Genomic DNA, 26,086 nt, shown 5'->3' on the forward strand with positions numbered 1-26,086 from the left:
CTTAGCAGAAGCATAGCAGCATGCTAAAAAACATCCCTGATAGCACACATACACCACCCAGGCGTCTGTTTGATCTGGAAGAAATTGTTTTTTAATTGTTTGCTCATCTGCTGAGAGACGTATGTCTTGGATGCCAGTTTAGCAGATCTTGGAGACGTTTGTTTGTTAATCTGATCTTTTTAAGATGTTTAGAATAAATTACTTAGATTGTGATGCTTTTCCAAAAGAAAATATCTAAAACAGAGGTGTACGTATGCTATTTTGGACGCTTAGCAACCACGAAGGAACACCCTGGTAACCACTTACCACACCCTAGCATTGTGGTACTAAGTTTTGCACAGATAAGCATCACTTGATAAATGATAGTGTTATTCTGTGGCCATCTAACTACTTAAAAGTAGCTGGTCATTAAAGAGTGTGATAAATTTTACTATAAGCTTAATTATAGCAATAATACCAGGATACATTTTATATGTTATTTATAGTGGTGGAATGGTGGTGGCGTACTGGACTAAAGCACATAACTGTTAATCAGAAGGTCACTGGTTCGATCCCCACAGCCACCACCATTGTGTCCTTGAGCAAGACACTTAATCCAGGTTGCTCCAGGGGGGATTGTCCCTGCAATAAGTGCACTGTAAGTCGCTTTGGATAAAAGCATCTGCCAAATGCATAAATTTAAATGTAAATAAATGTATATCTTTGACTTTGTGCCATGGCAATACAATGTTTTTTGTTACCATGGTATTTTTTCCAGTACCTTGTAGTACCATGTAAATACAATGGTATATGAATATGGCAATCCTACAGAACCATGGTATTACCCATGTGTATTACCATTACTTTTTATGAGGGGAATAGTAAATGAAAGCACATGTAACACTATTCGACTATGTAAGACTATTCTACAGTACAATCATTTTAATGTCAAAACTTACACACATATGGTAAAAATGAGGGTGTGTGTTGCAGGGGAGTGATATTCTCAGGCATGATTTTTCCTACTTGACTTTCTCAATCTCGGTCAGTGGGTGATACCGTAAAGGTTACGGGGATGATTCATAATGAGTAAAGTGGCATGTGACAGACTCTCAGTTCAGTTCCATCCCTCAGATGAGATCTGTTTAGTTGTGTAATAGTATTTATAATCAATGGCTTTGTTCTCTTTTAGTTGACTCTTTGGCTGACTGATTGATGGAAACAAAATTATTTTCACAAAGAGGACAGAGATATAAGGCAAGTTAGAACAAGGTAGTAAGAAAGGATCATTCTAATAATAACTCACATCAATGCTCTAAATGTTAGTACCATACTGCCATCTGCTGACCATGTTTTTCAAATGCTCTACCAAGATATTGGTAAAAGATATTGGTAGAGCTAAATGTTCTACCAAGAACATTTATAAAGCTTGTTTTACAAGTCTGTAATGAAACCGCTTTCACATACAGGAGGAATGTGAACAGAGGCATGAACTGCTGAGGTTAGCTTGACCTCAGAGCAAAACCAGCAGGAGATAGTGCCGCTAATTCAGCCTGGCACTAATTCTGTTGAGCAAACACTTACCCTATTACCTTAACTTGTTCACTCTGCCTATTAAGTTTTAGAGTCACAGAAAGTATCAAAGTGTGATATATTTGGCAAATGGGTGAACATTAATACATTGAACATATTGGGATAAAATGTCTTCGTGTCTTAAACTGATTTTTTTTATTGTGTAAAACAGGATGCGAGACTGAAGGTTTAAGTAATTTAGATTTGTCTTTATCAAGTTTCATCCTTTTTGTAAATGTTGTCTTTACAATGGGTTTGATGCAATTGTAGTTTAATTCTAGGCAAATTACAACATAACAGACAACAGGAGTTAATGTTCATTTCTTATCAAAAACATTATATGATTTAGTTTATTTTCTGAAGATTTTTTTTACCACTAGAAGGAATAATCCAGTACAAAGTAAAAAGTAAAAAAAAAAAAAAAAAAAAAAAGGCATACACATTGTGTATACACAAATCCCAATTATACACACACATTGTGTACAGACGTACAGAGACACACACAAGAGTGTGTCAAATGGTGTGTGGGTATTCACTCACACACACACAATTTATAAGGGGTCCATGCCGTGTTGTGCACTGAAATCTTGGAAGTCTTCTGGAATCGTGTCTGGAAAGGAAAATAAATATATAGTATGATAACGTGCGTGGGTTCTAAGAGTTCGACTACTATAAGTTTGCATGCATGTATAAAAATGTGTGTCTGTAGAAGTGGCACTTTAGGGGGAACATTTGTGTGTCCTCTCACCATTGCAGCGGTACTTGAGGTTGGACCAGATGATGTTCTCCTGAGAGAAGCAGAACACACCCAATCTTCCACCTCTCATTGTGGTATCAATTGTCACCCCTGAATCTGCCACCAGCTCTGAGCCCTCATAGAAACGCACCCTGAAAACATACGCAAGTCATCAGGATTCAAACATCAACTCAAAAAGGAAGAGTGGGCTGAAAATCATGGGTGGGATGAATGTAAGAAGTTGCTTTAGGCCAGAGGCATACTTTAGGCAAGTAAACGTGTGGTCCAGTTGAACATGCTTAACATTCATTCTTGCCTTACTGTGGCAGTAACAAACCTCAGTACTCAAGGGAGTCTGAGCCATTAAACCGGATGTTTAACTATTCTCTTCAAGCTGTTGCTCTGCCATGACAGTAGTTGGTTTGAAAGAGAAAACTCTCCACAACTCTCTTGTGTGGCTAGAAGTGTCTGAATTCACATAATTGTGTAGAGTACGTTTCAGCATTAATATTGACTGGCCACTTGTACTTTTAAAGTTTGAAGCATCTGAATTTAGATTGGCTTACCTGATGTATCCAACCTGTGGGCGATGCTGCAGGTACCAGCGGTATGATACTTTGTCCTTCCAGCCAACGTTCCGTGGATCCTTCCACAGGAGGCGCACCTGATCATTGGTGTCACCTGTGTGCCAGAGAGAGTTCCTCAAATGTTCGCCTGGACCAGACTTAGACTTCACTGACTGCAAGTGAGAGAGAGATATAGATTAGATAGTTCTGTTGTGCAAGACGTTTTCAGAAATTCAGAGGTCACATTAAGTCTTGAAATTCATCTGACCAACCTTCAGCTGAATGCCAGGTTCAGCCACGGCTCTGAATGGTGTGGCCTGCCAGTACGTCTGCTCCGTTTGCTTCCACATCACCACGTAGAAACTGGAGGAGTCCTGGTATCCAAAGATGAAGCCGGCATAGTCATCATCAGTCACTGTGTTCACATGGAACGTACCCTCAAAATCAACACCGCTGAATGCAGTGTAGCCTGGTAATGGAGAGGTGGATAACATTATATATGTATAATTATTTATTTTGTGTTCTTTTTTGTTTTTAATTACCTATGCCTTGCTGCTGTTTTTTTTGGTATTGTTTGTATTGTTGTTGACTGGAAGCTCCTGTCACCTAGACAAATTCCTTGTATGTGTAAGCATACTTGGCAATAAAGCTGATTCTGATTAATTCTGATTCTGATTCTGATTAATTATCCATAGAAATGCATAATGATGGAGTAGAATATGTTGTTAACCATTATGAAAAAAGTGCATTCACTTACCAACAGCAAGGCCTGGGTCACTGTTCATAGTCTGAACAATTTCCATTCCCTTTATTTGAAAACAAAGAATTTGTCAGACTTGTACATCAGAAAAACAGTGTTCTGAGATCAATTCTGTTATGTTTTATACTGATCGTTCACCTGGTTCAGAACCACCCAGTTGGGGTCAATCTGAGCATCCCCCTCTGGGTCCAGGACAACTGTCTGATAAGCTCTAAAGTCTGTCAATGTGATCTCTGCATTTTCTGGGCAGTTATCAATCCTGTCGATCACCTTGTCCTGGTCAAAGTCTGATTCACAAACATCACCCAATCCATCATCTGGGAAGTGGAGAATTGACAGGTGAGTAAGCCAAGACTGGAAATTGATTTCTGTAATGTTCAATTCCTTCTACAAGACAAGACTTCTAGTGAATAAGGACTTAAACTTTGGTCTGATTCTCACACAAAGCTAACGAATGACTTGAAATACACTTGAAATATAGAACTTTTTCAAGGGGCAAATATCGCCCCCTAATTGAATTGATTTCTAGGGACATTTTTTTCCTTTGTAAGGGCAATTTTTTTCTAACCTTTTAGAATTAACTGTCATAATTTTATGTAAAATAATTAAATTTAATCAATTCAGTTTGAATAATGAGATACTGTTTTCTGTTACCAATAAAATAATATCTACTAATATTTTTAGGGTAGTGTATTTCCCAATTTAATTCATTTGGATTCAATATCAGTTTATCTGGAAATATTTCAGTTACAATGTTAACAGGCTTTTTCAATAATTACGTATTGCCTGATCTCTACATTGCATAATGTGCGTTGTGACTGAAATTTTTGGATACATTTTTTTCTCATTCATGCATTTCATGCCCAGACCCAGTGGAGATGATAGCATTTCTCCAGATTTGGGATGAAGAGCTTTTTAAAACTGTTATCAAGTTCTTCATGCCAATTGAATAAAACAAGGCAGTGTTTAGTCCGAGATATGATCTACATGGTAAAATTGGTAAATTTTTGGTATATTATTATTATTGTATTCTAAATAAAGTTTTTATTTAACATATCCAGATTAATATATTAATATTATCATCAAGCTTGGCAACATCTTCACAACTGATGGCGCGATACAAATAATGTTCAGCAAAAGTTCAAATAAAGATTGCAATGTATGTATATTGCGTTTGTAACTATATTAGATGTTATTAATTTAAAAAAAAAATGGGAAGTCATTGCGGGGACATTTTTTTGCCGCTTTATTTTGAATTTAGGGGCATTTTTGCCCCAAGCACCTTTTCATCTCCAACCCTGCATACAAATCATGTACACTAATTTCAGTGTTTTTTTTTTGTCCTTTTTTGGATTTTGACAGTCATGGTATTTTTTAAGTATCTGTTGCATTTTATGGAAGAAAATAAATCTTATGGGGAGCAACATAACAGTCAGTATGTTAACATGCACTTTAAAATTCAATTTTAGTTGGATTAAAACCATAGAGTCGTGAGTTCGAATGGTAAATGGTCTGCACTTATATAGCGCTTTTTTAACCTTAGCGGTTTTCTAAGCGATTAACACTGTGAACACACACACTCACACCAATGACGGCAGAGCTGCCATGCAAGGCACTAGCCTGCCATTGGGAGCAACTTGGGGTTCAGTGTCTTGCCCAAGGACACTTCGGCATGTGGAATCCTGTGGGCCGAATCGAACCACCAACCCTGCGATTATTGGCCAACCTGCTCTACCACCTGAGCCACAGCTGCCCCACAAATGTCCAGGGTGTGCTGAGTAAATCCAGGGTGTGCTGAGTGACTCCAGCCGGGTCTACTAATCAAATTGGCCTGGTTGCTTGGGAGGGTAGAGTCACATGGGGTAACCTCCTTGTGGTCGCCTTTAGCGGTTCATGCTCTCAATGGGGTGCGTGGTGAGTTGTGTGTGGATCGCGGAGAGTAGCATGAGCCTCCACATGCGGAGTCTCCGCGGTATCATGCACAGCGAGCCACGTGATAAGATGCACAGATTGACTGTCTCAGAAGCGGAGGCAACTGAGACTTGTGCTCCGCCACCTGTATTGAGGTAACTGCGCCACCACGAGGACCTACTAAATTAGTGGGAATTGGGCATTCCATATTGGGAGAAAAGCATGAATGCTCCAGAAGACAGATGATGTATATTTAACCCTGCGCATTTGCCGTCCTTCAAATATTGATTATGCAATGTATCATGAACACTTGAACGAAGAGATGTAGCTCAACTACACTAAAACTTGTTGTAGCTCGATTGTAATTGGGCATGTAAACATACAGACTAACTAGATGATCATGTAAGCCATGTAACACCTTGCATACTGTTTATACACTCACCTAAAGGATTATTAGGAACACCATACTAATACTGTGTTTGACCCCCTTTCGCCTTCAGAACTGCCTTAATTCTACGTGGCATTGATTCAACAAGGTGCTGAAAGCATTCTTTAGAAATGTTGGCCCATATTGATAGGATAGCATCTTGCAGTTGATGGAGATTTGTGGGATGCACATCCAGGGCACGAAGCTCCCGTTCCACCACATCCCAAAGATGCTCTATTGGGTTGAGATCTGGTGACTGTGGGGGCCATTTTAGTACAGTGAACTCATATGATTCGAGCTTTGTGACATGGTGCATTATCCTGCTGGAAGTAGCCATCAGAGGATGGGTACATGGTGGCCATAAAGGGATGGACATGGTCAGAAACAATGCTCAGGTAGGCCGTGGCATTTAAACGATGCCCAATTGGCACTAAGGGGCCTAAAGTGTGCCAAGAAAACATCCCCCACACCATTACACCACCAGCCTGCACAGTGGTAACAAGGCATGATGGATCCATGTTCTCATTCTGTTTACGCCAAATTCTGACTCTACCATCTGAATGTCTCAACAGAAATCAAGACTCATCAGACCAGGCAACATTTTTCCAGTCTTCAACTGTCCAATTTTGGTGAGCTCTTGCAAATTGTTGCCTCTTTTTCCTATTTGTAGTGGAGATGAGTGGTACCCGGTGGGGTCTTCTGCTGTTGTAGCCCATCCGCCTCAAGTTTGTGCGTGTTGTGGCTTCACAAATGCTTTGCTGCATACCTCGGTTGTAACGAGTGGTTATTTCAGGCAAAGTTGCTCTTCTATCAGCTTGAATCAGTCGGCCCATTCTCCTCTGACCTCTAGCATCAACAAGGCATTTTCGCCCACAGGACTGCCGCATACTGGATGTTTTTCCCTTTTCACACCATTCTTTGTAAACCTTAGAAATGGTTGTGCGTGAAAATCCCAGTAACTGAGCAGATTGTGAAATACTCAGACCGGCCCGTCTGGCACCAACAACCATGCCACGCTCAAAATTGCTTAAATCACCTTTCTTTCCCATTCTGACATTCAGTTTGGAGTTCAGGAGATTGTCTTGACCAGGACCACACCCCTAAATGCATTGAAGCAACTGCTATGTGATTGGTTGATTAGATAATTGCATTAATGAGAAATTGAACAGGTGTTCCTAATAATCCTTTAGGTGAGTGTATGTAAGAATTAATTGAATTGGGTCAAGAAAGGCCTTTTGGTAAGTACTCACTGTTGTCATCTGTCTGGTCAGGGTTGGGCACCAACCGACAATTATCGGGTCCGGGAGGCAGTGTGTCAGGAATACCATCATTATCATCATCATCGTCACACTCATCTCCAAGTCCATCTTTATCTGTATCCAGCTGGGAGCTGTTAATTACCAGTGGGCAGTTGTCCTTGCTATCTTGGTGACCATCACCATCACTGAGGGACAAAAGATAACATCACAAAGGAGCACCAGAAGGGTCACAGAAATCTCAAAGAATTCAGTGTATTGTTAAACAATTCTAAATACCTGTCTTGATTTGTGTCACAAGAGTCTCCGACAAGGTCATTGTCAATGTCAGACTAGGAAGAAGAATATTGAGCATCAAGTTTAGTGATGGTAAGTAGCTTGGGAAGTATTATTTTATGTTTTCTATCTAGCTTTTCAAGTTCATATTTCATGAAAAATATTGGGGGATATCTGGTTGAAAGTTGTTTGGCATCATGTACCTGGTTTGGATTTGGGATGTCAGGACAGCTATCACATGCATCTCCCACCCCGTCACCATCACGATCCAGCTGATCACGGTTCTTCATTCGCTGGCAGTTATCCAGGAAGTTCTTCAACCCTATCAATCAATCAATGAAATTGCACATCCAAACCATAGAGATGATTCAGTATCAGAAAGACAAACAAGAACAAATCTTTTCTCAAAATGATTCGTGAAGACTAAAATCTCACCATCTCCATCCATGTCATCGTCGCAAGCATCTCCAAGGCCATCGGAATCTGTGTCTCTCTGGTCAGGGTTATTTACTCTGATACAGTTGTCACATGCGTCACCATGACTGTCCTTATCACTGTTCCGCTGATCAATATTTGGCTTCAACCAGCAGTTATCCTAAAATCCATACACATACACACCAGATTACGGTGTTTACTGCTTAACCAGATATAATAGCACAAGAGGTTAGAGACTGGAAAATAATTAGGGTGAGACAAACATAAACAGCTATGCCACTTCTATTTGTTTACCTGTTCGTTCAGTATTCTGTCTCCATCTGCATCTGGGTCACATGCATCACCTTTCCCATCACCATCTGCATCCTCTTGTCCCGAGTTGGGAACACTAACACAGTTATCCTGGCATTAAGGAGACAATATGAATCAGCATTCCCTGAGACAGGCAAGTGATATCACCACAGCCCTGAGCAAGTCAAAATCCATTGCAGTGTTGCCATAGTTACAATACCTTTCTGCAGGTGGGGTCTCTGCAGCGCAACTTCTCATCAGGGTAGCCGTCGATATCTGTGTCTTTTCCACAGAGATAACCGTTACCAGCCCATCCAATGCCACACTGATACATAAAAAAAACCTTTTAGTCAGGTGCAATGTGGCAAGTCATTTTCGATCCAAACTGTAAGTCAAAATGCGGCTATTCAGAACATATTTGATGATTAATTGAATGCTACTTGGGGCAGGAGTTTGTTCCAATGAGATTTCACTGTGGGAAAGGCCACCCACTGTGACAAAATAAGAAAGCAAGTGAGCAAATGGTACCTGACAAGTGATGGTGCCATCTCTCTCCTCTTTGCACTGTGCATTGGGATCGCAAGGGTTCTGCAGGCGGTTTCCACAGTTTTTCTCTGGTTTACAGCCTCTGATCTGGTCACCTGTAAATCCGGTCTTACATCTGTCACACTGATATGATCCCTACAAATACCCGTACATAATGCACACATTTAGAGTCTGTTTTCCTTTGCTTTGCATGTGTGACTTGAAAACACAATGACATTATATAGGATCGTGCTAATGAAGACATCGATTCTCACCACCGAGTTCACACAGACAGAGTTGGCCGTGCAGCCTCCATTATCTGGTCCTTTACACTCGTCTATATCATCACACACCTATGAAAAAAAACAACAGAAATGCCTTCCAGACATATGTTACTGGTACAAGCAACATGGCATAAGTTATGAATATAAAAGGCAACTGAATAGGGACAGTAATTGCTAACAAAATGGGAATTTGATTAATATACGGCATTTAAGCGAATAAATCTGCAATTTAAGATGGGTTGTATTGGAATATTCCAGGTTCAATCCAAGTTAAGCTCAATCGACAGCATTTGTGACAATGTTGATTGCCTCTAAAACTAATTTTGTCTCATACTTTTATTTAAAAAATGAAAAATCAAGGTTACAGTGAGGCACTTACAATGGAGGGTTGTTGAAACCCTACATTTTTGCAGGGTTTAAATGTAGCGAATAATTGAAGCTTATCATTTTATAAAAGCACTTGCATTATTTCTTCTGTTAATACTCATGTTATTTGAGCTGTAAAGTTGTTTAAATCATAATTTATTATAGGGTTTGTTGAAATTGTATCATCATGGCAGTTAAGTTGTAAAATTGGCTATAACTTTACACAAAAAGTTTAGAAAGCATTTTTATCACACTAAAATCATGTTAACACACATATTGTGTATGTCTTGTGTCTATACTTTTGAAACAGTATTTAACATTTACTGATTGGCCCCATTCACTTCAATCGTAAGTGCCTCACTGCAACACAGATTTTTGTTTTTTTAAAGAAAAGGTGGGACAAGTCAAAATACATTTTTGTGTTAATCAGTATTGTCACAAATGCTATAGATTGAGCATGACTTGTATTGAACCCGGAATATTCCTTTAAAGTGAAATCTGTATTGTCAGATGGGTTGTATTTGGATTAACTGGAGTGAAATGAGTATCATCAGCTTGGTTGTTTATTGCATTATTTAAATGTGAAAATGTATGCTTATTTTTTCCATTACTGAGGAAAAATTAGTTTCACGCTCGGTGTGAACAGATGTGGCAAATTTCATCATCAGCACAGAACGTGTGCAGCCTACTTTTTCTAGACACGCAGATGGTCTACGTCTTTGCTCGGGTCTGTGCATGCACCTGCCATTGACTCTACTAAAGGAGTATCACCAAGGAGTCAAAATGTGTATACGTCAAACTCATTCATATGGGTTTGCATTCAAAAGAGTACACTATAAAAAGCTAGGGTGCTTACAAATGCGTGGTTAAAATGAAATATACCCTAGTCTTAAGTCATCAGTGACATACCTGTTTATGTGTTTGTGCAAAGGCAACGCCCACACCCTCAACTGGTTTACCAGTGAATCCAAGAGGACATGTCTCACAGCGGAACCCGGGTGCCATGTTCACACACCTCACACCAGGGAAACAGGGGTTAAACTGACACTGCAATAAATGCATAAAGTGTCTTTTAAACATGGTTTCAGAAGCTATACGATGCATTAATGAAAAGATACCTTCATATACAGGTAAACACATACCTCATTAACATCATCACAGCTATAGCCATCTCCAGTGTATCCATCAGGGCATGGACCGCACTCCATACCCTCTACAGTTTCTATGCACATATCTTCACGGAAACATGTTCCAGGGGTGCACTTTGTTTTCACCTCATCTGTTCCGCCCAGCCCTAGAAAATAACCAATCATATGTTGTATTGTTGGTTTGAACTATTCATGATTCCTTTATAATTAAGATAATGGTAGGATGCCATGATTGCATCCCAGCCTCAAATTGCTAAAGCTTGTGTGCCTACAAAACAATGCCAAGACTAGTCCTTGTTTGGCATGTGTTGGCAAATGCATTCACATCAAACTTTGGCTCTCTTCAAATGTCTTACCACAGGCCTGGCACTCAGAGATGGTGTTTCTCAAGAAAGATGTTTCCTTCACCTGTAAACATGCATGCACACAAAAAAAAAACAAATTAGAGAAGTAAATAAGATAATAGACAGGAAATTAAAATGGTTTTAATGGTTTAATGAGCAGTACCTGCTGAATAAGAACATCTTTCAGCTCATTAATGACCTTCGTTAGCTCCAGCATCTGAGTTGTAAGCTGTTTTGTATTAAGACCTTAACGAACAATAAACACAGCCTACCGGGTTAACAGACAAGCAGTTGATTCACATTCTCTCTTTAACCTTGACTATCTCGCTGTCTGGTTTCACAAATTCCCATTCAATCTACAATTGTTTTTATTTTTCCCATTATGTCCATTTCTATTTTTCTATGTCTAATGTACAATATATCAGCTGTTAGGAAAATAAAGTTCCATTCAATAACATCAGATAATTAATCGGGTTTCATGAACTAACAATGAACATTGTATTTTAACAGTATTTATTAGTCTTTGGTAATGTTAGTTATGTGTAATGTTAGTCATGTTGAAATGAACATTAACCAAGATTAATAAAATCTGTCAAATTATTGTTCACTGTTCGTTCATGTTACCTCATGTAACTGATGTTAACAAATAGAACATAATTATTTTTACAAACAAAACTGAAACAAATGAAAGCTGTTAGGATAATCTTTTTGTAAGCAAAACCATAACAAACGAAAACTGTTAGGATAATCTTTTTCCAAGCAAAACCATAACAAACGAAAACCATTAGGATAATCTTTTTGCAAGCAAACCCAAAACAAATGAAAGCTGTTAGGATAATCTTTTTGCAAGCAAAACCATAACAAATGAAAGCTGTTAGGATAATATTTTTGCAAGCAAAACCATAACAATCGAAAACTGTTAGGATAATCTTTTTGCAAGCAAAACCATAACAAACGAAAACTGTTAGGATAATCTTTTTCCAAGCAAAACCATAACAAACGAAAACTGTTAGGATAATCTTTTTGCAAGCAAAACCATAACAAATGAAAGCTGTTAGGATAATCTTTTTCCAAGCAAAACCATAACAAATGAAAGCTGTTAGGATAATCTTTTTGCAAGCAAAACCATAACAAACGAAAGCTGTTAGGATAATCTTTTTCCAAGCAAAACCATAACAAACGAAAGCTGTTAGGATAATCTTTTTCCAAGCAAAACCATAACAAATGAAAGCTGTTAGGATAATCTTTTTGCAAACGAAACCATAACAAACGAAAGCTGTTAGGATAATCTTTTTCCAAGCAAAACCATAACAAACGAAAACTGTTAGGATTATCTTTCTCCAAGCAAAACCATAACAAACGAAAGCTTTTAGGATAATATTTTTGCAAGCAAAACCATAACAAACGAAAACTGTTAGGATAATCTTTTTGCAAGCAAAACCATAACAAACGAAAGCTTTTAGGATAATATTTTTGCAAGCAAAACCATAACAAAAGAAAACTGTTAGGATAATCTTTTTGCAAGCAAAACCATAACAAAAGAAAGCTGTTAGGATAATCTTTTTGCAAGCAAAACCATAACAAATGAAAACTGTTAGGATAATCTTTTTGCAAGCAAAACCATAACAAACGAAAACTGTTAGGATAATCTTTTTGCAAGCAAACCCATAACAAACGAAAACTGTTAGGATAATCTTTTTGCAAGCAAAACCATAACAAACGAAAACTGTTAGGATAATCTTTTTGCAAGCAAACCCATAACAAACGAAAGCTTTTAGGATAATATTTTTGCAAGCAAAACCATAACAAACGAAAACTGTTAGGATAATCTTTTTGCAAGCAAAACCATAACAAACGAAAACTGTTAGGATAATCTTTTTCCAAGCAAACCCAAAACAAGCGAAAGCAGTTAGGATAATCTCTTTTTTTTTTTTTCTTTCTTTAAAGAAAAACCCCAGAATGAAACGAAAGCTGTTGGGATAGTACTTAAAAAATAAATAAATAAATAAATAAAGCATTTAAAATAATCTTTTCACAAACAAAACTAAAACAAACAAAAACTGTTTGGAGAATCTTTTACAACAAAATACACAATATATATATATATATATATATATATATTTTTTTTATGTATGTTTTGAAGTTGTATTTAACCTGGAACCATCTTTTAATTGCAAATGTTACTTTATTGTTACCTAAAGTCTGTACAGAGTCACTCTGATGGGTGTGGCAGTCCTGCAGCGAGGCAACATTTTCCACTGAATCACCATATGCCAGTTTGAGCTCCTCCAGTTCCTCCTGCCAATTAGAACAGAGAGAGGTCAGTGGGGCATTTATGCGGGTGTATTATACCAGCGTGTGATGAAAGCCATTCAGTACGCCTCTCAGCTTGTGGATGTGTAATGATTAAATATGTTGTATACTTGTGCTTTCCCCTGCATTGTTCTTAGCTCCACACCCTGGTGATTGTTCAGGCCATTAAACACTGCTGGTAAATCTCGCAGTGTCTCTACCAGCCTACAGTCCAGGTGTAACTCCACCCCAGGCACAGGTAATACCCCCTGTGTGTTTGGGAACGCCCCCGGCCTGCCCACTTCCAGCCCCTTTAGATGGAAGAGCAAGCGATGCTTCTCACCATCGGCTAGTTTTAGGTTGTTAAAGGTGACGGTACTCATCCTACCATCTCGCCGAAGGTATCGCAAGGAAGCTGAAAAAAGAGATAAAGAGACAAAGTCTTGATTCAAATTGCACTGTTAAAATCTGATCTTTGGTACTGACTGTCTGCCATTTTACAAGTGATAAAATCAAATAAGTTTATTCAGATAATGTACAACCCCAAATCCGAAATTGTTGGGACAGTATGAAAAATGCTAATAAAAACAAAAAGGAGTGATTTGTAAATTATATTCACCCCTTGCTATATTGAAAGCACAAGAACTATACATGTTCTTTTTCCTTATGAATTGTATTGTTTGTTTTTTTAATGTACATTAATTTCAAATCAGATGATTGCAACACGCTCCAAAAAAAGTTGGGACAGTCGAGTGTTTACCACTGAGAAACATCACCATATCTTCTAATAACATTTATTAAGCATTTGTGCAATGAAGACACAAGTTTGTTAAGTTTAGAAAGTGGAATTTTCCCCCATTCATCCATTATGTAAGTCTTTAGCTGCACAATTGTACAGATGGTCAGGACTTTAGGCAGGCCAATATAGCACTCTCACTCTCTGCCTATTCGGGCAGTATGTGGTTTGAAGTTTTCCTGCTGGAAAATGCAGGTATGTCCCTGGAAAAGACGGTGCTGGATGGCAGTATATGTTGCTCCAAAATTTTTACATATCTGTCTGCATTCATGGTGTTCTCAGATGTGCGAGTTACACATGCCATGGGAACTGACAAACCCCTGACACATACAGACACTGGCTTTTGGACCTGATGCTAATAACAGCTTGGATGGTCCTTTTCCTCTTTGGCCTGGATAACACGATGGCTGTGTTTTACAAAAACCTTTTAAAATGTACTTTTCAGACCAAAAAACTCAGTTCCACTGTTCTGCTTTCCATCTAAGATGAGACCGGCCCAGAGAAGTCGTCAGCGCTTCTGGACAGTGTTGATGTACGGCTTCTCCTTTACATAGTAAAGTCTTAACTTGCATCTGTGGATGCAGCGGTGACTGGTGTTGACTAACAAAGGTTTATTAAAGTAATCCCAAACCCATGTTCGTGATATCCATTACAGATGAATGATGTTTTTTAAGAAAGTGACGACTGAGGGATCAGAGATCTCGCACATTCAGAAATGGTTTTCGTCTTGCCCTTTACGCACCGATATTTGACCATATTCCTTGAATCTTTTAAATATATTGTGCACAGTAGAGGGTGAAATACCCCAAATCCTTCCAATTTGTCTTTGGGGAACATTGCTCTCCAAGTGCTGGATTATTTGCTGAAGCATCTCTTGAATGATCGGTGCTCTTGAAGGACTAGGCTGTTTTTGGAGGCTCCTTATATACTATGACACGATTGCCTCACCTGTTTAACATCTCCTGTTTCACATCGTCTTGTTATTTCAACTCGTCAAATTATTATTAGTCTTAAATTGTCGGTCTCAACTTTTTTGGAGCGTGTTGCAATCATCTGATTTGAAATTACTATATATATATATATATATATATATATATATATATAAAAAACTATGAATTTCACAAGGTAAAACATCATATTTGTGTAGTTATAGAGCTTTCAATATAGCAAAGGGTGAACATAATTTACAAATCACTCCTTTTTGTCTTCATTAGCATTTTTCATACTTTTTTAGAATTGTAGTAAATATCCAGTATATCTACATCAGTCACCATAGTAATAACTTTAGCAACAGCACAATGTCAAGAGACATTAGAAAGTAGCTGTCATGGTGGAAAGACAGGGTGGAGAACTGGAATTTTGTCTTTTCACATGTCTATCATGACATTTCGACATGATACTGATGAGGCATATCAGACATCATACTATTTACAGACTATTTGATAAATGAAAAAATTCAGACACAACTGTAGACACTACAGCGCTTTGTGTGTGATGTTACAGTCTTGTTGAATCCCGAATGACTCACTTTAATCACTTGAAATCCAATCCGACAAAAATCTGATTTTAATAATATTTCAAACCAAATATTGATGTCTTTTGGGTTTGATGCATCTGGGTTTTGCTAAAATCATTTGTTTATTTGCTGTTTAGTGTACAAACGACTAAAGTGACATTTATATTTTTGCAGCCTATAGAGAGGCCATAAATACGAATCATAAAATATATATATATATTTTTTAAATAAACAATCAAAAAAATCATGTGAATGCGTTTAGAAATGTCATAAGTATTGTCAAAATGCTCTCACCTTTGTTGAGTTTTCCCATTACAGTAAATTCAAAGTACTTGCTGTTGTCTCGAGGGTTGTACAGGCTGAATACGGTGCTTCCGGTTCTGGGCTGAAGACGGAACGTTGTGAGAATAAAGAGTTCTGTTACTCCCTGCTCTGCCAAACCACCGTGCAGAAGATCCGGCAGACATTCCGGCGACGTTAAGAGGTTATACACTGAGGAAACATTATTAAAAGGTTATATAAGCGTTAAACAAGTGTCATTCAAAAACAAAGTATTCCACTTACAAACACAAAGTTGTTCCTTTGGCTAATAGATCCTGAGAGTGATGCCCATGTCTTTTAGATTTATGTCATTCTGTTAGACTGTAAATACTGTTGCTGTTTATTTAGCCACTTGCACATGGGCTCTGAATAAATGTTTAAGAATTTCTAGTTCTGTGAAGTTGCAGCGTTACAAGAACTAGTCAATTTTATATATGTTAACAAGTAGAATACCATAGCAATCACCTAGCATTGCCCTAGTAACCACCTAGCAATGCCCTAGTAACCAACTAGAACACCCTAGCAAATGACTAGCAGTGCCCTTGTAACCACTCAGAATATACAGGTAAATGTCTTGCAGCCACAAAGAACACCCTAGCAACCTCCTAGTAACCACTCTGAACACACAAGCAACTAACAAACAATGTCTAGAAAACACCTTTGAACATCCTAGCAACTGTCTAGCATTACTCTTGTAACCACACAAAACACTCTAGCAACCATTTTGCAACTACCCAGAACACCCTAGCAACCTACCAGAAAACTATAGCAACAATGCCCATCAAGTCATCCTAATAGCCATTTTGCAACCACCCAGAACAATCTATCAACTGACTAGCAATGCTCTTGTAACCATTCAGAACAGCCTGGCAACTATCTTTCAACCACTCAAAACACCCCATGCAACCACCTAGCAATGCCCTAGCAACAACCCAGAACACCCTAACAACGGACTATGCCCATGTAACCACTCTGGTCATCCTAGCAGCCATCTTGCAACCAGCCAAAACACCCTAGCAACTGCCTAGCAATGTAAAAGCAACTGACATGCAATTACCTTGTAACCACTCAGAATAGACTTGCAACCATCTTACAACCAACTAGAACCCTAAATGCACCCTAAAAATGACCCCCCCCCCCCCCATCTGCCTCCTCAGCATAAGCATCCAATGTATAAAATATAAATGTAGGTATATTGTAGTTGATGTGGACATTGTGTAAGGGTTTATACAATACATGTCGAACTGTTTAAACCTTCACCGAACACACAAATCACTACAGTCCCATAGTGTGGCTGATTACAGCAGCGACCAATCCTGTGATTGTTTAAAGCAGTTGCCAATCACAGCATCGACTAATTGTGTACCTACTATTCTCAGCCATATTTTTTGTGTGTATGCAGAGTGTGTGTGTTGTCTTTCTCTCCCTCTCACTTAATCGCTCTCAGGTGTGCTGTAAAAAGTTGAGTCGATTGCTGATGGGTGCACCGGTGCGCAGGGTGTTTCCTCTCTATATAAAATGTGTTTCATGACTGGGTTGTGTGATGGGAGACAGTTGTTCATGGACTGGTTTGTCTCATTCACGGGCGCTCAGGCGCATATTTACTTTTTTCCGGGTTCCTGCTGCCGGTGCGTAGATTTTGTGGTTATTACTGTCTGAACTTCGGAGTTTGCTGTTTTTCATTTACAGAACTGTCAATAAATGTGTCTGTGTTTCCACTACTCTCATCTCCCTGCATTAATAAAATAACTATATTATGTGAAATATTTATTTGAGTGCTTGAATCAGCACCCAACTACCCCCCCACCCCAACGAAACAATTATCCGTAAGGTTTTTATTTTTATTTAGACCAAATTATGTGTTAATCTTTGCTTTCAAATGGATTATTCCAGCTGTTACAAAGGTGATAGGCCTACAGGACTTTATTAGCAGAATAAGATGGTAAATACATGCATTTTCCAATCATGGGAATACTTAATAAAATAAAGGTGTTAACGTATTTCCAGATTGCGGGTTGTAAATGTCAGGCTAAGTAACATTTAGAATTTGTTGATGTATTTAATAGACAATGTCTTAGTGCTCCGGAGGTATACATTTTGTTACTTATTTTTTATTATGCAAAAATCTGTAGCAAAATGGTTTCTATGTGGTTCCTGTGAAAATGCAGTTGTATTGCAAATTCATGGACATTTGTAATTTGGTAGTGACTCCAATTAATGAATTAGTACTTACTGGTTGCAGTGAAGTTTGGCAACTTAATCCATAAGAATTATGCATGTGTGCTTACTTTGGTGTTGCCACCCCATAAAAAAATTCTAAATTCGCACCTGACCCTAGCAATCATTAAACAATGCCCTATCAACCACCCTGAATACCCTAGCAACAGACAATGCTCATGTTACCACTTAGATTATCCTAGCAACCATCTTGCAACCACCCAGAATGCCCTTGCAACTGACTAGCAATGGCTGTGCAACCACCCAGAACTCACTATCAACCGCCAAACAATGCCCTTGCAACCACCCAGAACACCCAAGCAACTGACCAGCAGTATGCCCTTAGAAACTACCCAGAACACACTATCAACTGCCAAACAATGCCCTTGCAACCACCCAGAACACCCAAGCAACTGACCAGCAGTATGCCCTTAGAAACTACCCAGAACACACTATCAACCGCCAAACAATGCCCTTGCAACCACCCAGAACACCCAAGCAACTGACCAGCAGTATGCCCTTAGAAACTACCCAGAACACACTATCAACCGCCAAACAACGCCCTTGCAACCACCCAGAACTCACTATCAACCGCCAAACAACGCCCTTGCAACCACCCAGAACACCCTATCAACCACCAAACAATGCCCTTCCAACCACCCAGAAAACCCAAGCAACTGACCAGCAGTATGCCCTTAGCAACTACCCAGAACACCCTATCAACCGCCAAACAACACCCTTGCAACCACCCAGAACTCACTATCAACTGCCAAACAACGCCCTTGCAACCACCCAGAACACCCTATCAACTGCCAAACAACGCCCTTGCAACCACCCAGAACACCCAAGCAACTGACCAGCAGTATGCCCTTAGCAACTACCCAGAACTCCCTAACAACCACTTAGAACAAGCAATGCCCGTACAACCATTCACATTTTCTTCAGGAAATGTACGAATCTAGTTACATTTCTTAAGTTTACTGTGTGGTCTATTGGAGTCCAGAATAAACAGAAAATTCCTCAGATTAATATCTCAAGTTCTAAACTGAAACACATGAAACTCCTCTAACTGTAGCAACTGGTCTTAGTTTATATAATTGAGATTGAAAGGGACTGGAATTGAATTGGATCTCATCCATTGAAAATTTTGAGAGGAAAACTTCATGGAAACCAGGTGAATGGCCAGCCGTTGTGGTGACACCACTAATACAGATGTTGGTTGTTATGGTAATGGCAGGATGCCATTTGCTGAACAGGCAAACATTATGTTGTGTGAAAAAAGTTATTTTACTGACATGGCAATGACATCTTTCCAATATGTGAGCGGAAAGCGATGGCCTGACTTTAATTTTCAGACTGCAGCAATCAAAAATATAATTACCAAATACAACAAAGCAATTTTCCCACTAAAACCAAAATCTGGTTGGAAACATTCTAGGAAACTCATGGGTGGCGCTGAAGCAGTGCAAGTTTAAATTCCAACAGCTTAAATCATAAGCCACTATTCCATCTTCCTTTGTTTCTCTTTTTTGTCTCTCTTATGATAAATTAAGAGAAATAGACTGTCCGTTTCAAACACTCACAGCGCTGCTTTTGTTGTTTTAATCAATCACGTGTATTTACAGATGGTGTGCTGAAATGTTTAGATGCAGACAGTGATTGCAAACACGTGTGATTTGACTTTATATATTATTTGTCTCCATAATGTTCAAACATGCACTAACACACATGTTTTGAAGTAAATGTTGCATTGACATTAAAGAGGATAATGTTTACAGCCTTTTTTAGGTGTAAATAGACTGCATGTGTATGAGTGAATGAGTGCACTGTAACTTGGGTTTTCTTTAAGTATTATGTGTCCGTCTTTTCGTTTTAGCACATTCAATAAAATAATGCAATCACATAATTTCTGCAAAAGACATTATGACTTCTACAGCCCAGAATGAAGTAGCCTACCATTCCCACACACACAAACACACACATCCACATTTTCTTAGCTTAGTTACTTATCTCAATGAGGACAATAAATTGTTTTTATTTAATGATTAACCCAACTCATAAAACGTCTTTAGAGTTGAACAAATATTTGCTTTATTCGTTATTTTATTTAAGAATCTCCCAATAGAGAGTTTTCGTCAGGTTACTTCTGGGGACAATTTTATCCCCAAACTATTAACTTTCTCTCACATACAATAACCAATGACATCGAAATTGGAGCTTTTATGCTTTGCGCTAAAAACATCCACATTGCCAAGATGAACAAAATGAAAACTGGAAAGGAGATGGCTCTTAAAGACTTTAAAAAGCTGAGAAAATTTAGAAAACAGCCATTAGAAAAGACATCAGACTCTTTTTAGAGTTAGACAGCCATTGAGATGCGAGAGAGTGAGAAATGATAAAAAGAGTGAATGAAACCACAATTAAAGTGTCAATGATGTCATTAAGAATACAATTAAACACTCTTATTATGATTTAAATCCAGTACCACAACTAGTTCTAAATTAAAGCTAACCTTCCAAAAGTAATATGTATACTCACCGGTTGATTCTGCGTTTGCAGAGTAGAGACTCAAGATAAGAGAAACGGCCACGAGGAGATGCATTAAACCAGCCATCCTACGGTAAACCTTCTGCCACTCCACAGAAGGAGTGTTTAAGAGAGTGGCGTGAGCTAATCTTTGATTTCTTTGCGTTTTCTGCCTTCAATTACTTGTATTTGTGAGTTTGTGTATTTTGCTGTGTAGTCTTTTAGTAAAGAGAAGACCTGTGAATTAGTCAAACCTTCAGCTCTCAAAGAGTGTAGTTGTATAGGAGAACAGCAGAAAAGAGCTGGTTCTGTGTGCCTTTGGGTTTTAATGATGAATATGTGTGTGTGTAAGTGTTGGGGTGAGGTAACAGCCTGTCTATCAACTCTCAGCAGCTGTGGTGGGCGGAGTTAATACTTTAACAGACGCCCCCATACTGAGGGGGTGGAGCTAAGTGTGGTGTATTACAATGGGCCAACCTGGCTCAACTCTTATTGGTTCCTTTTATTAGATTCCATTTGTTCCACATCCTTCATCATCCTTTCCTCTCCATCCATCCATGTTTTCACATTTTTTCCTGTCATTTGTACTGGCAGGTGCAGTAAAATACGTCTACCGAGATGGATCCTCGTGGAACTGTGTACAGATAACGGAGGAGGAGTGTTGCTAATGTTCCATGAATGTCTGATTCTTGCACAAATGATTCCAAGTAGGTATTGCTACAGCCTGGAGATCTCTAAAAGGGGGCAGAAACTCCAAAAGAGGGCGGGAAAATTCAAGAAGTGGTTTGGGCCCACTCCAAAAGGGGGTGGCACTTCCACCCACAGTTAGATTAAGGGTTGGGTTAGGGGCTCTGTATGCCCCATTTTAGAGCTCGGCCTGCAGCTATATATCCTTTTCAAGGATTCTGCAATAAAATAAAAATAAATAAAAAACAGATACACATGTGAACAGCAGACACAAATACTGGTTACAGTCTTTTAATGATACAGGAGCCATTCAAACCAATTTTCTCATCTTTCAACACAGTGGCAGAGTAATAACATTCATTAACACGTTTTATAAAAGGCAAAGAAACACATCTAAAACTATGAACTGTTTGTGTGTATGTGTGTGTTTGTGTTCACCGATTCAATACAACTGAATTTTATTAATGATGCTTCTAGACACAAGTATCTGTACTATTATTAGGGCTGGGCAAAAATATTGTTTTTTAGATTAATCATAATTTCCATTTGTATAATCCGATTATACAATTATAATCAGATTATAATATTATTATAATTATAATTATAATAAGAATAACTCGATTCTTAAAATCTCCAAATCTTTTACTTCAAAGTAAATCTGTAAAATAGCAATTTAACAGCATAGTTTGGGCCCAGTTGTTAATTCTTTAAATAAATATTTCTGCAATAAGTTTGAAGGTCTAAGAGAGAATTTCTTTCATATATATAAGCAAAACGGATATTATAACTCTGTAAAGGGGGTTAATGGTAAAGCAGGAGGCGAGAACCGGCTTGACAATATAAATAATAGTTTAATATAAAACCAAAAAGACAAACACACACAAAGGTGTCGGACAGCTGTCCGTAAATCTCTCTCTCCTCGCACTGCCGTCTTCGGTCGGCCTTTATCCCTCTCGAGGGCTAACTAGCCTGATTTGGGGCCGGGTGTGTGGAATCACGACCCGGCCCCGCCCTCTGCCCTGCCACAAACTTAAATATACCCAAATTAAATGGTGATGCTATACACTTGCCACGCAGCCGATTGTCATGCTTACTGCCTACGCTTTACATTAAGACCAGCAGAAACTGATGCGATATATGAAAATGCTAAATATTTTCCCTAAAGATTAAAAGTAGAGCTGTCTATTACATTCTCTAATATAATTAAATTATATATGCCAAAAAAAAAATAGAAATGCAATTAAATTGCAATTAGTTGCATATAACAATATTTGCTGAAATAGCCTCCAAATAATAAAAAATTAAAATAAAAAAATTATATTTAAACAATTTAAAATATAATATATAATGCAAACATTCAGATAATTAGAATATATGACATTATTATAATTAATTGCATTTTTTTACGAGTTCTTTGTAATATAAATTGACTGCCTTAATTAAAAGGTTAAAAATAGTAAACAATTTACACCGCACTTTTCTGTGTCTATACACTTTTATTTTAATTAATTTTTTCACTAGTGCCTACGTCTAAAAAAGTAAGCGTACAGCCCAGCTCAAAGCTGACCAACCAGTGCCGTTTTCTTCAAGGAGGCAAGGGAGGCAGTGCCTACACAAAAAATTTGGATGAGAAAAATAATTGACTGTACTTAAATAAAATCAATAAAATATCACGAATTGTGAGATCAAATCATGTGAATAATGGACGATCATATTTCCAAAGTAACAGCGACACCAGCTGCCTCCCTTGAGCACATTGCAATCTCACTGAGCTCCTAAAGCACGGCGTGAATGAGCTGAGAACCGCAGAGTACAGGCGAAAAGTCACGTGAGGGGAGACATTCCCTCAACTTTGAACTGATTCGTTCAATACGCTGTCACTCAATCAATGCGATAGTGCCCACCTATCATGCTCTCGCATTTGCAGCGGATCGCAGATCGCTATAAATGGGACGATCTGATGGAAGTTGTACAGATATTTACTTGGATTTGGACTAAATCCAAATTTAAAATGAACTTGAAATGACTTCAAACAATGGTTTGTCAGTGAGACGTTTTTTTTGTAGCACTCGCTCTTAAAGATACAGTATGTCTGCTGTAACTTGTAGAAGTTGGATGTAGATGTTCTTCTGCCCCATAAGAGGTTAAGAGAACATTCTGCCATTCTAAACAAGGTCAAGAGAAAACTACACTTCCTCTAGTGGAGTTCAAGAGAACATTCTACTGCCCCAGTTTGCCCCATCTGGACAATTACATGCTCCTAATGTCCATGTAACACGGTCAGTTACACAGGCTGTTAAAAGCCTCCATAAACACATATTGAACACTGAGTCTGTGTCTGAGAGGGATAACTCGAGTTCGAGCCATGTCAGTAGACACACAATCTCATTGTGTCTGCTAAAAGACTCACACAGACATTTCCAACACAAAAAAACTTTATTGTTGCTATCCTTCCACAAACATAAAGACGGATATGCGTCTTTGTCTGTGCAACCAAACCCTTGTGCTCATGCATATGGTAAGATCATTAGCAGGGTTGTCTTACCACAAACTAACAGCCTCCGTCAGGTCATCTCACCCTACAGGAACAAAAGGACACTGTGTTTGTGTGTGTGTGTGTGTATGTGTATTTCCTGCTGGTCTACTGACAGATCCAACAGAACCAGACATTCTGAGAAAGTCTTAAGACCAGAATCCTATTGTAACAGATGTACACACCAGAGGAATGTGGTTGGAATCAGAACATTCCAGAACTTTGCTCACCTGGGTCTTAACATACCCATAATGCCTCAAAAAGCTGTAATTTAGACTCTTAACACACACACACACACACACACACACACACACACACACACACACACACACACACACACACACACACACACACACATACTGTAGTGTTCACCCCTCTGATTAGGATGTAGAATCATGTCACTCGCTGAAAGATCACGTGGTTGGTCATTGGTCAGTGTGATCGACCAATCAGCGGTTTGAATACATGTTGCTGTATTAGTGTGCTATATCAGAATCATACAAGCCTGTTATTAATGATACTGACTGCCGTGAGTGATGCACTGGATTTTCACCACAAGAGTAATGATAGAACATTGATTCTATCATTGCAATCATCACATTTTGTCCGTAAATGCCCTTTAATGAAACCTGGAATCAAGACACATCATTTTGGTAACGATATGAATCGCTCACTCAATTTTGACTTTTTCGTACCACCATGAAAAATAGGGTATTGTTGGTGCTTGTCAGGCCATTGCTATGCTTTTGCTAAGGTATTCTGAGTGTGTTTTAGCACATTGCTTTGGGGTTGCTAGGTAGTTGTTTTATTAACCCATGCCAAAAGAAGAATGTAATTGAGGTGCTGATCAACAAGACAAATTTATTAAACAAGGATAGTTCACCTAAAAATGAAAGTTCATTCATCTTTTACTCCAAGCACATATGACTGCATCTTTTTTTTCCATACAATGAAAGTGAATGGTGACTGAAGCTAACTAAGTTAGACACAAGTTTGGAACAAAATAAGTGGGAGTAAATGATGACAGAATTTTCCTTTAAGGGCGAACTATCCCTTTAAGGCTTTAGAAAGCTGCTCAAATCTGCAGTCACACGCTCCAAACCTCAAAGACACATTCAGCAGAGATGGATGAAAGTGTGTGACGGATGACGTTTTGGTGTGTTTGTCACTGTATGTGTGTGTGGTGAGTTGGGCCGCACATGGAAGCTATTACTCAGGTACTTAGGATCCTACACACACACACACACACACACACACACACACACACACACACACACACACACACACACACACACACACACACACACACACACAGGGATTGTGTACCGATTGAGTGATAAAAATAAAAACTGATTTATAGTGAGTGTATTGGACAGAAAAAGGTCTTTAATATCTCAGTGTCTTTCATATGCCAATATTTTTATTTCTAGACGACAATGAGACCAAATGGAGACTTTTGCCAAACTCTACCGCCTCTCAGATTTTTTTGTGTCTCCTCTAGAGTTTCAGAAGACAGATCTTTGTGTTCTCAGAATTGCCAAGATACCAAAGACTGGAATCAAAAGTCAGAAATCTAAATATGAACTCATACATTTCTCATCCAGTTCCTCAAGAGCAAATTATTTATTATATTATTACTTATGCTATCCACGTTAAATATAAACCTCTATAACACTCCCTTTTCAACTGAAGGTGCATCGCGATGCGTCATAACGGACGCTTCCAGTTTATACAGCATCGATGATTGTAATATGAGCGTTTTGCTTTTGACGCAACACGCCCATTGCGCCCCCAATACCTTCAGTTGAAGGACACCTCGGTCTGTTGCTGACATGCTGCAGAGCTACTCCGTCCTTTTATTATCATGTTCATTTGAAATAAAATTATTTTACTAGCATACTACTAACATAGGTGTGAATCTTTTGCCATGACTTTTATTCATTACATATTTAAATAGCATCTGACGGTTAGATTAAAAGTAGCACTGATCTTCTGATCATCTTTTGTTTCTAACCACATGCATATGCAGCTTAAGCAGCAGTAACATTATAATAATACCTAGATCGATATAGTTTGTCAAGACAAACTTCGATGTTGTCTAAAAGTTTAAACTAGTTTGAAGCTTGCTGGTTAATACAGTAAGAGAAAAAGCTAGCTAGATAGTCAGACAAATAGGCTGTCACATAGTTAGTCATAAACAATATATAGATAGAGAGAGAGAGTGAGAGAGCAAATTAAAGCTGATGTTTTTTCTATCCCAGCTTAATATGCAGACAACTATAAGCCATTCATTGATTAATTTTCTCGAAAACTGTAAACACT

The 26,086-nt window shown here is 38.5% G+C and overlaps 1 protein-coding gene across 1 annotated transcript; it reads right to left on the minus strand.

Annotated features, from left to right (window-relative positions):
• Positions 1-1,693: 1,693 nt before the first annotated feature.
• On the minus strand, positions 1,694-20,878 carry thbs4b (thrombospondin 4b). The gene is made up of 22 exons (XM_052104371.1): positions 20,557-20,878; positions 15,775-15,972; positions 13,300-13,583; positions 13,072-13,174; positions 11,040-11,122; positions 10,889-10,940; positions 10,527-10,678; positions 10,294-10,431; positions 9,010-9,087; positions 8,738-8,890; positions 8,430-8,534; positions 8,213-8,320; positions 7,919-8,078; positions 7,687-7,805; positions 7,487-7,539; positions 7,202-7,395; positions 3,752-3,930; positions 3,611-3,659; positions 3,126-3,322; positions 2,854-3,026; positions 2,300-2,439; positions 1,694-2,161 (listed from the first exon to the last, which is right to left on the minus strand). Exons 1-22 carry the CDS (start codon positions 20,630-20,632, stop codon positions 2,103-2,105), a joined length of 2,853 nt encoding a protein of 950 aa, XP_051960331.1. The 5' UTR covers positions 20,633-20,878; the 3' UTR covers positions 1,694-2,102.
• Positions 20,879-26,086: the final 5,208 nt, after the last annotated feature.

This window comes from Xyrauchen texanus, chromosome 34 (genome assembly GCF_025860055.1).
Source record: "Xyrauchen texanus isolate HMW12.3.18 chromosome 34, RBS_HiC_50CHRs, whole genome shotgun sequence".
Classification (NCBI taxonomy): Eukaryota; Metazoa; Chordata; class Actinopteri; order Cypriniformes; family Catostomidae; genus Xyrauchen; species Xyrauchen texanus.

What these genes read in the sequence shown, in the direction of transcription:
- thbs4b (XM_052104371.1), bottom strand. Translation starts at nt 20,632, where the DNA reads ATGGCTGGTTTAATGCATCTCCTCGTGGCCGTTTCTCTTATCTTGAGT. An exon ending in CAATGCAGGGGAAAGCACAA is followed by an intron (nt 13,175 to 13,299) that starts GTATACAACATA and finishes TCTAATTGGCAG; the next exon opens with GAGGAACTGGAGGAGCTCAA. An exon ending in AACCTGGCATTCAGCTGAAG is followed by an intron (nt 3,027 to 3,125) that starts GTTGGTCAGATG and finishes TCTCACTTGCAG; the next exon opens with TCAGTGAAGTCTAAGTCTGG.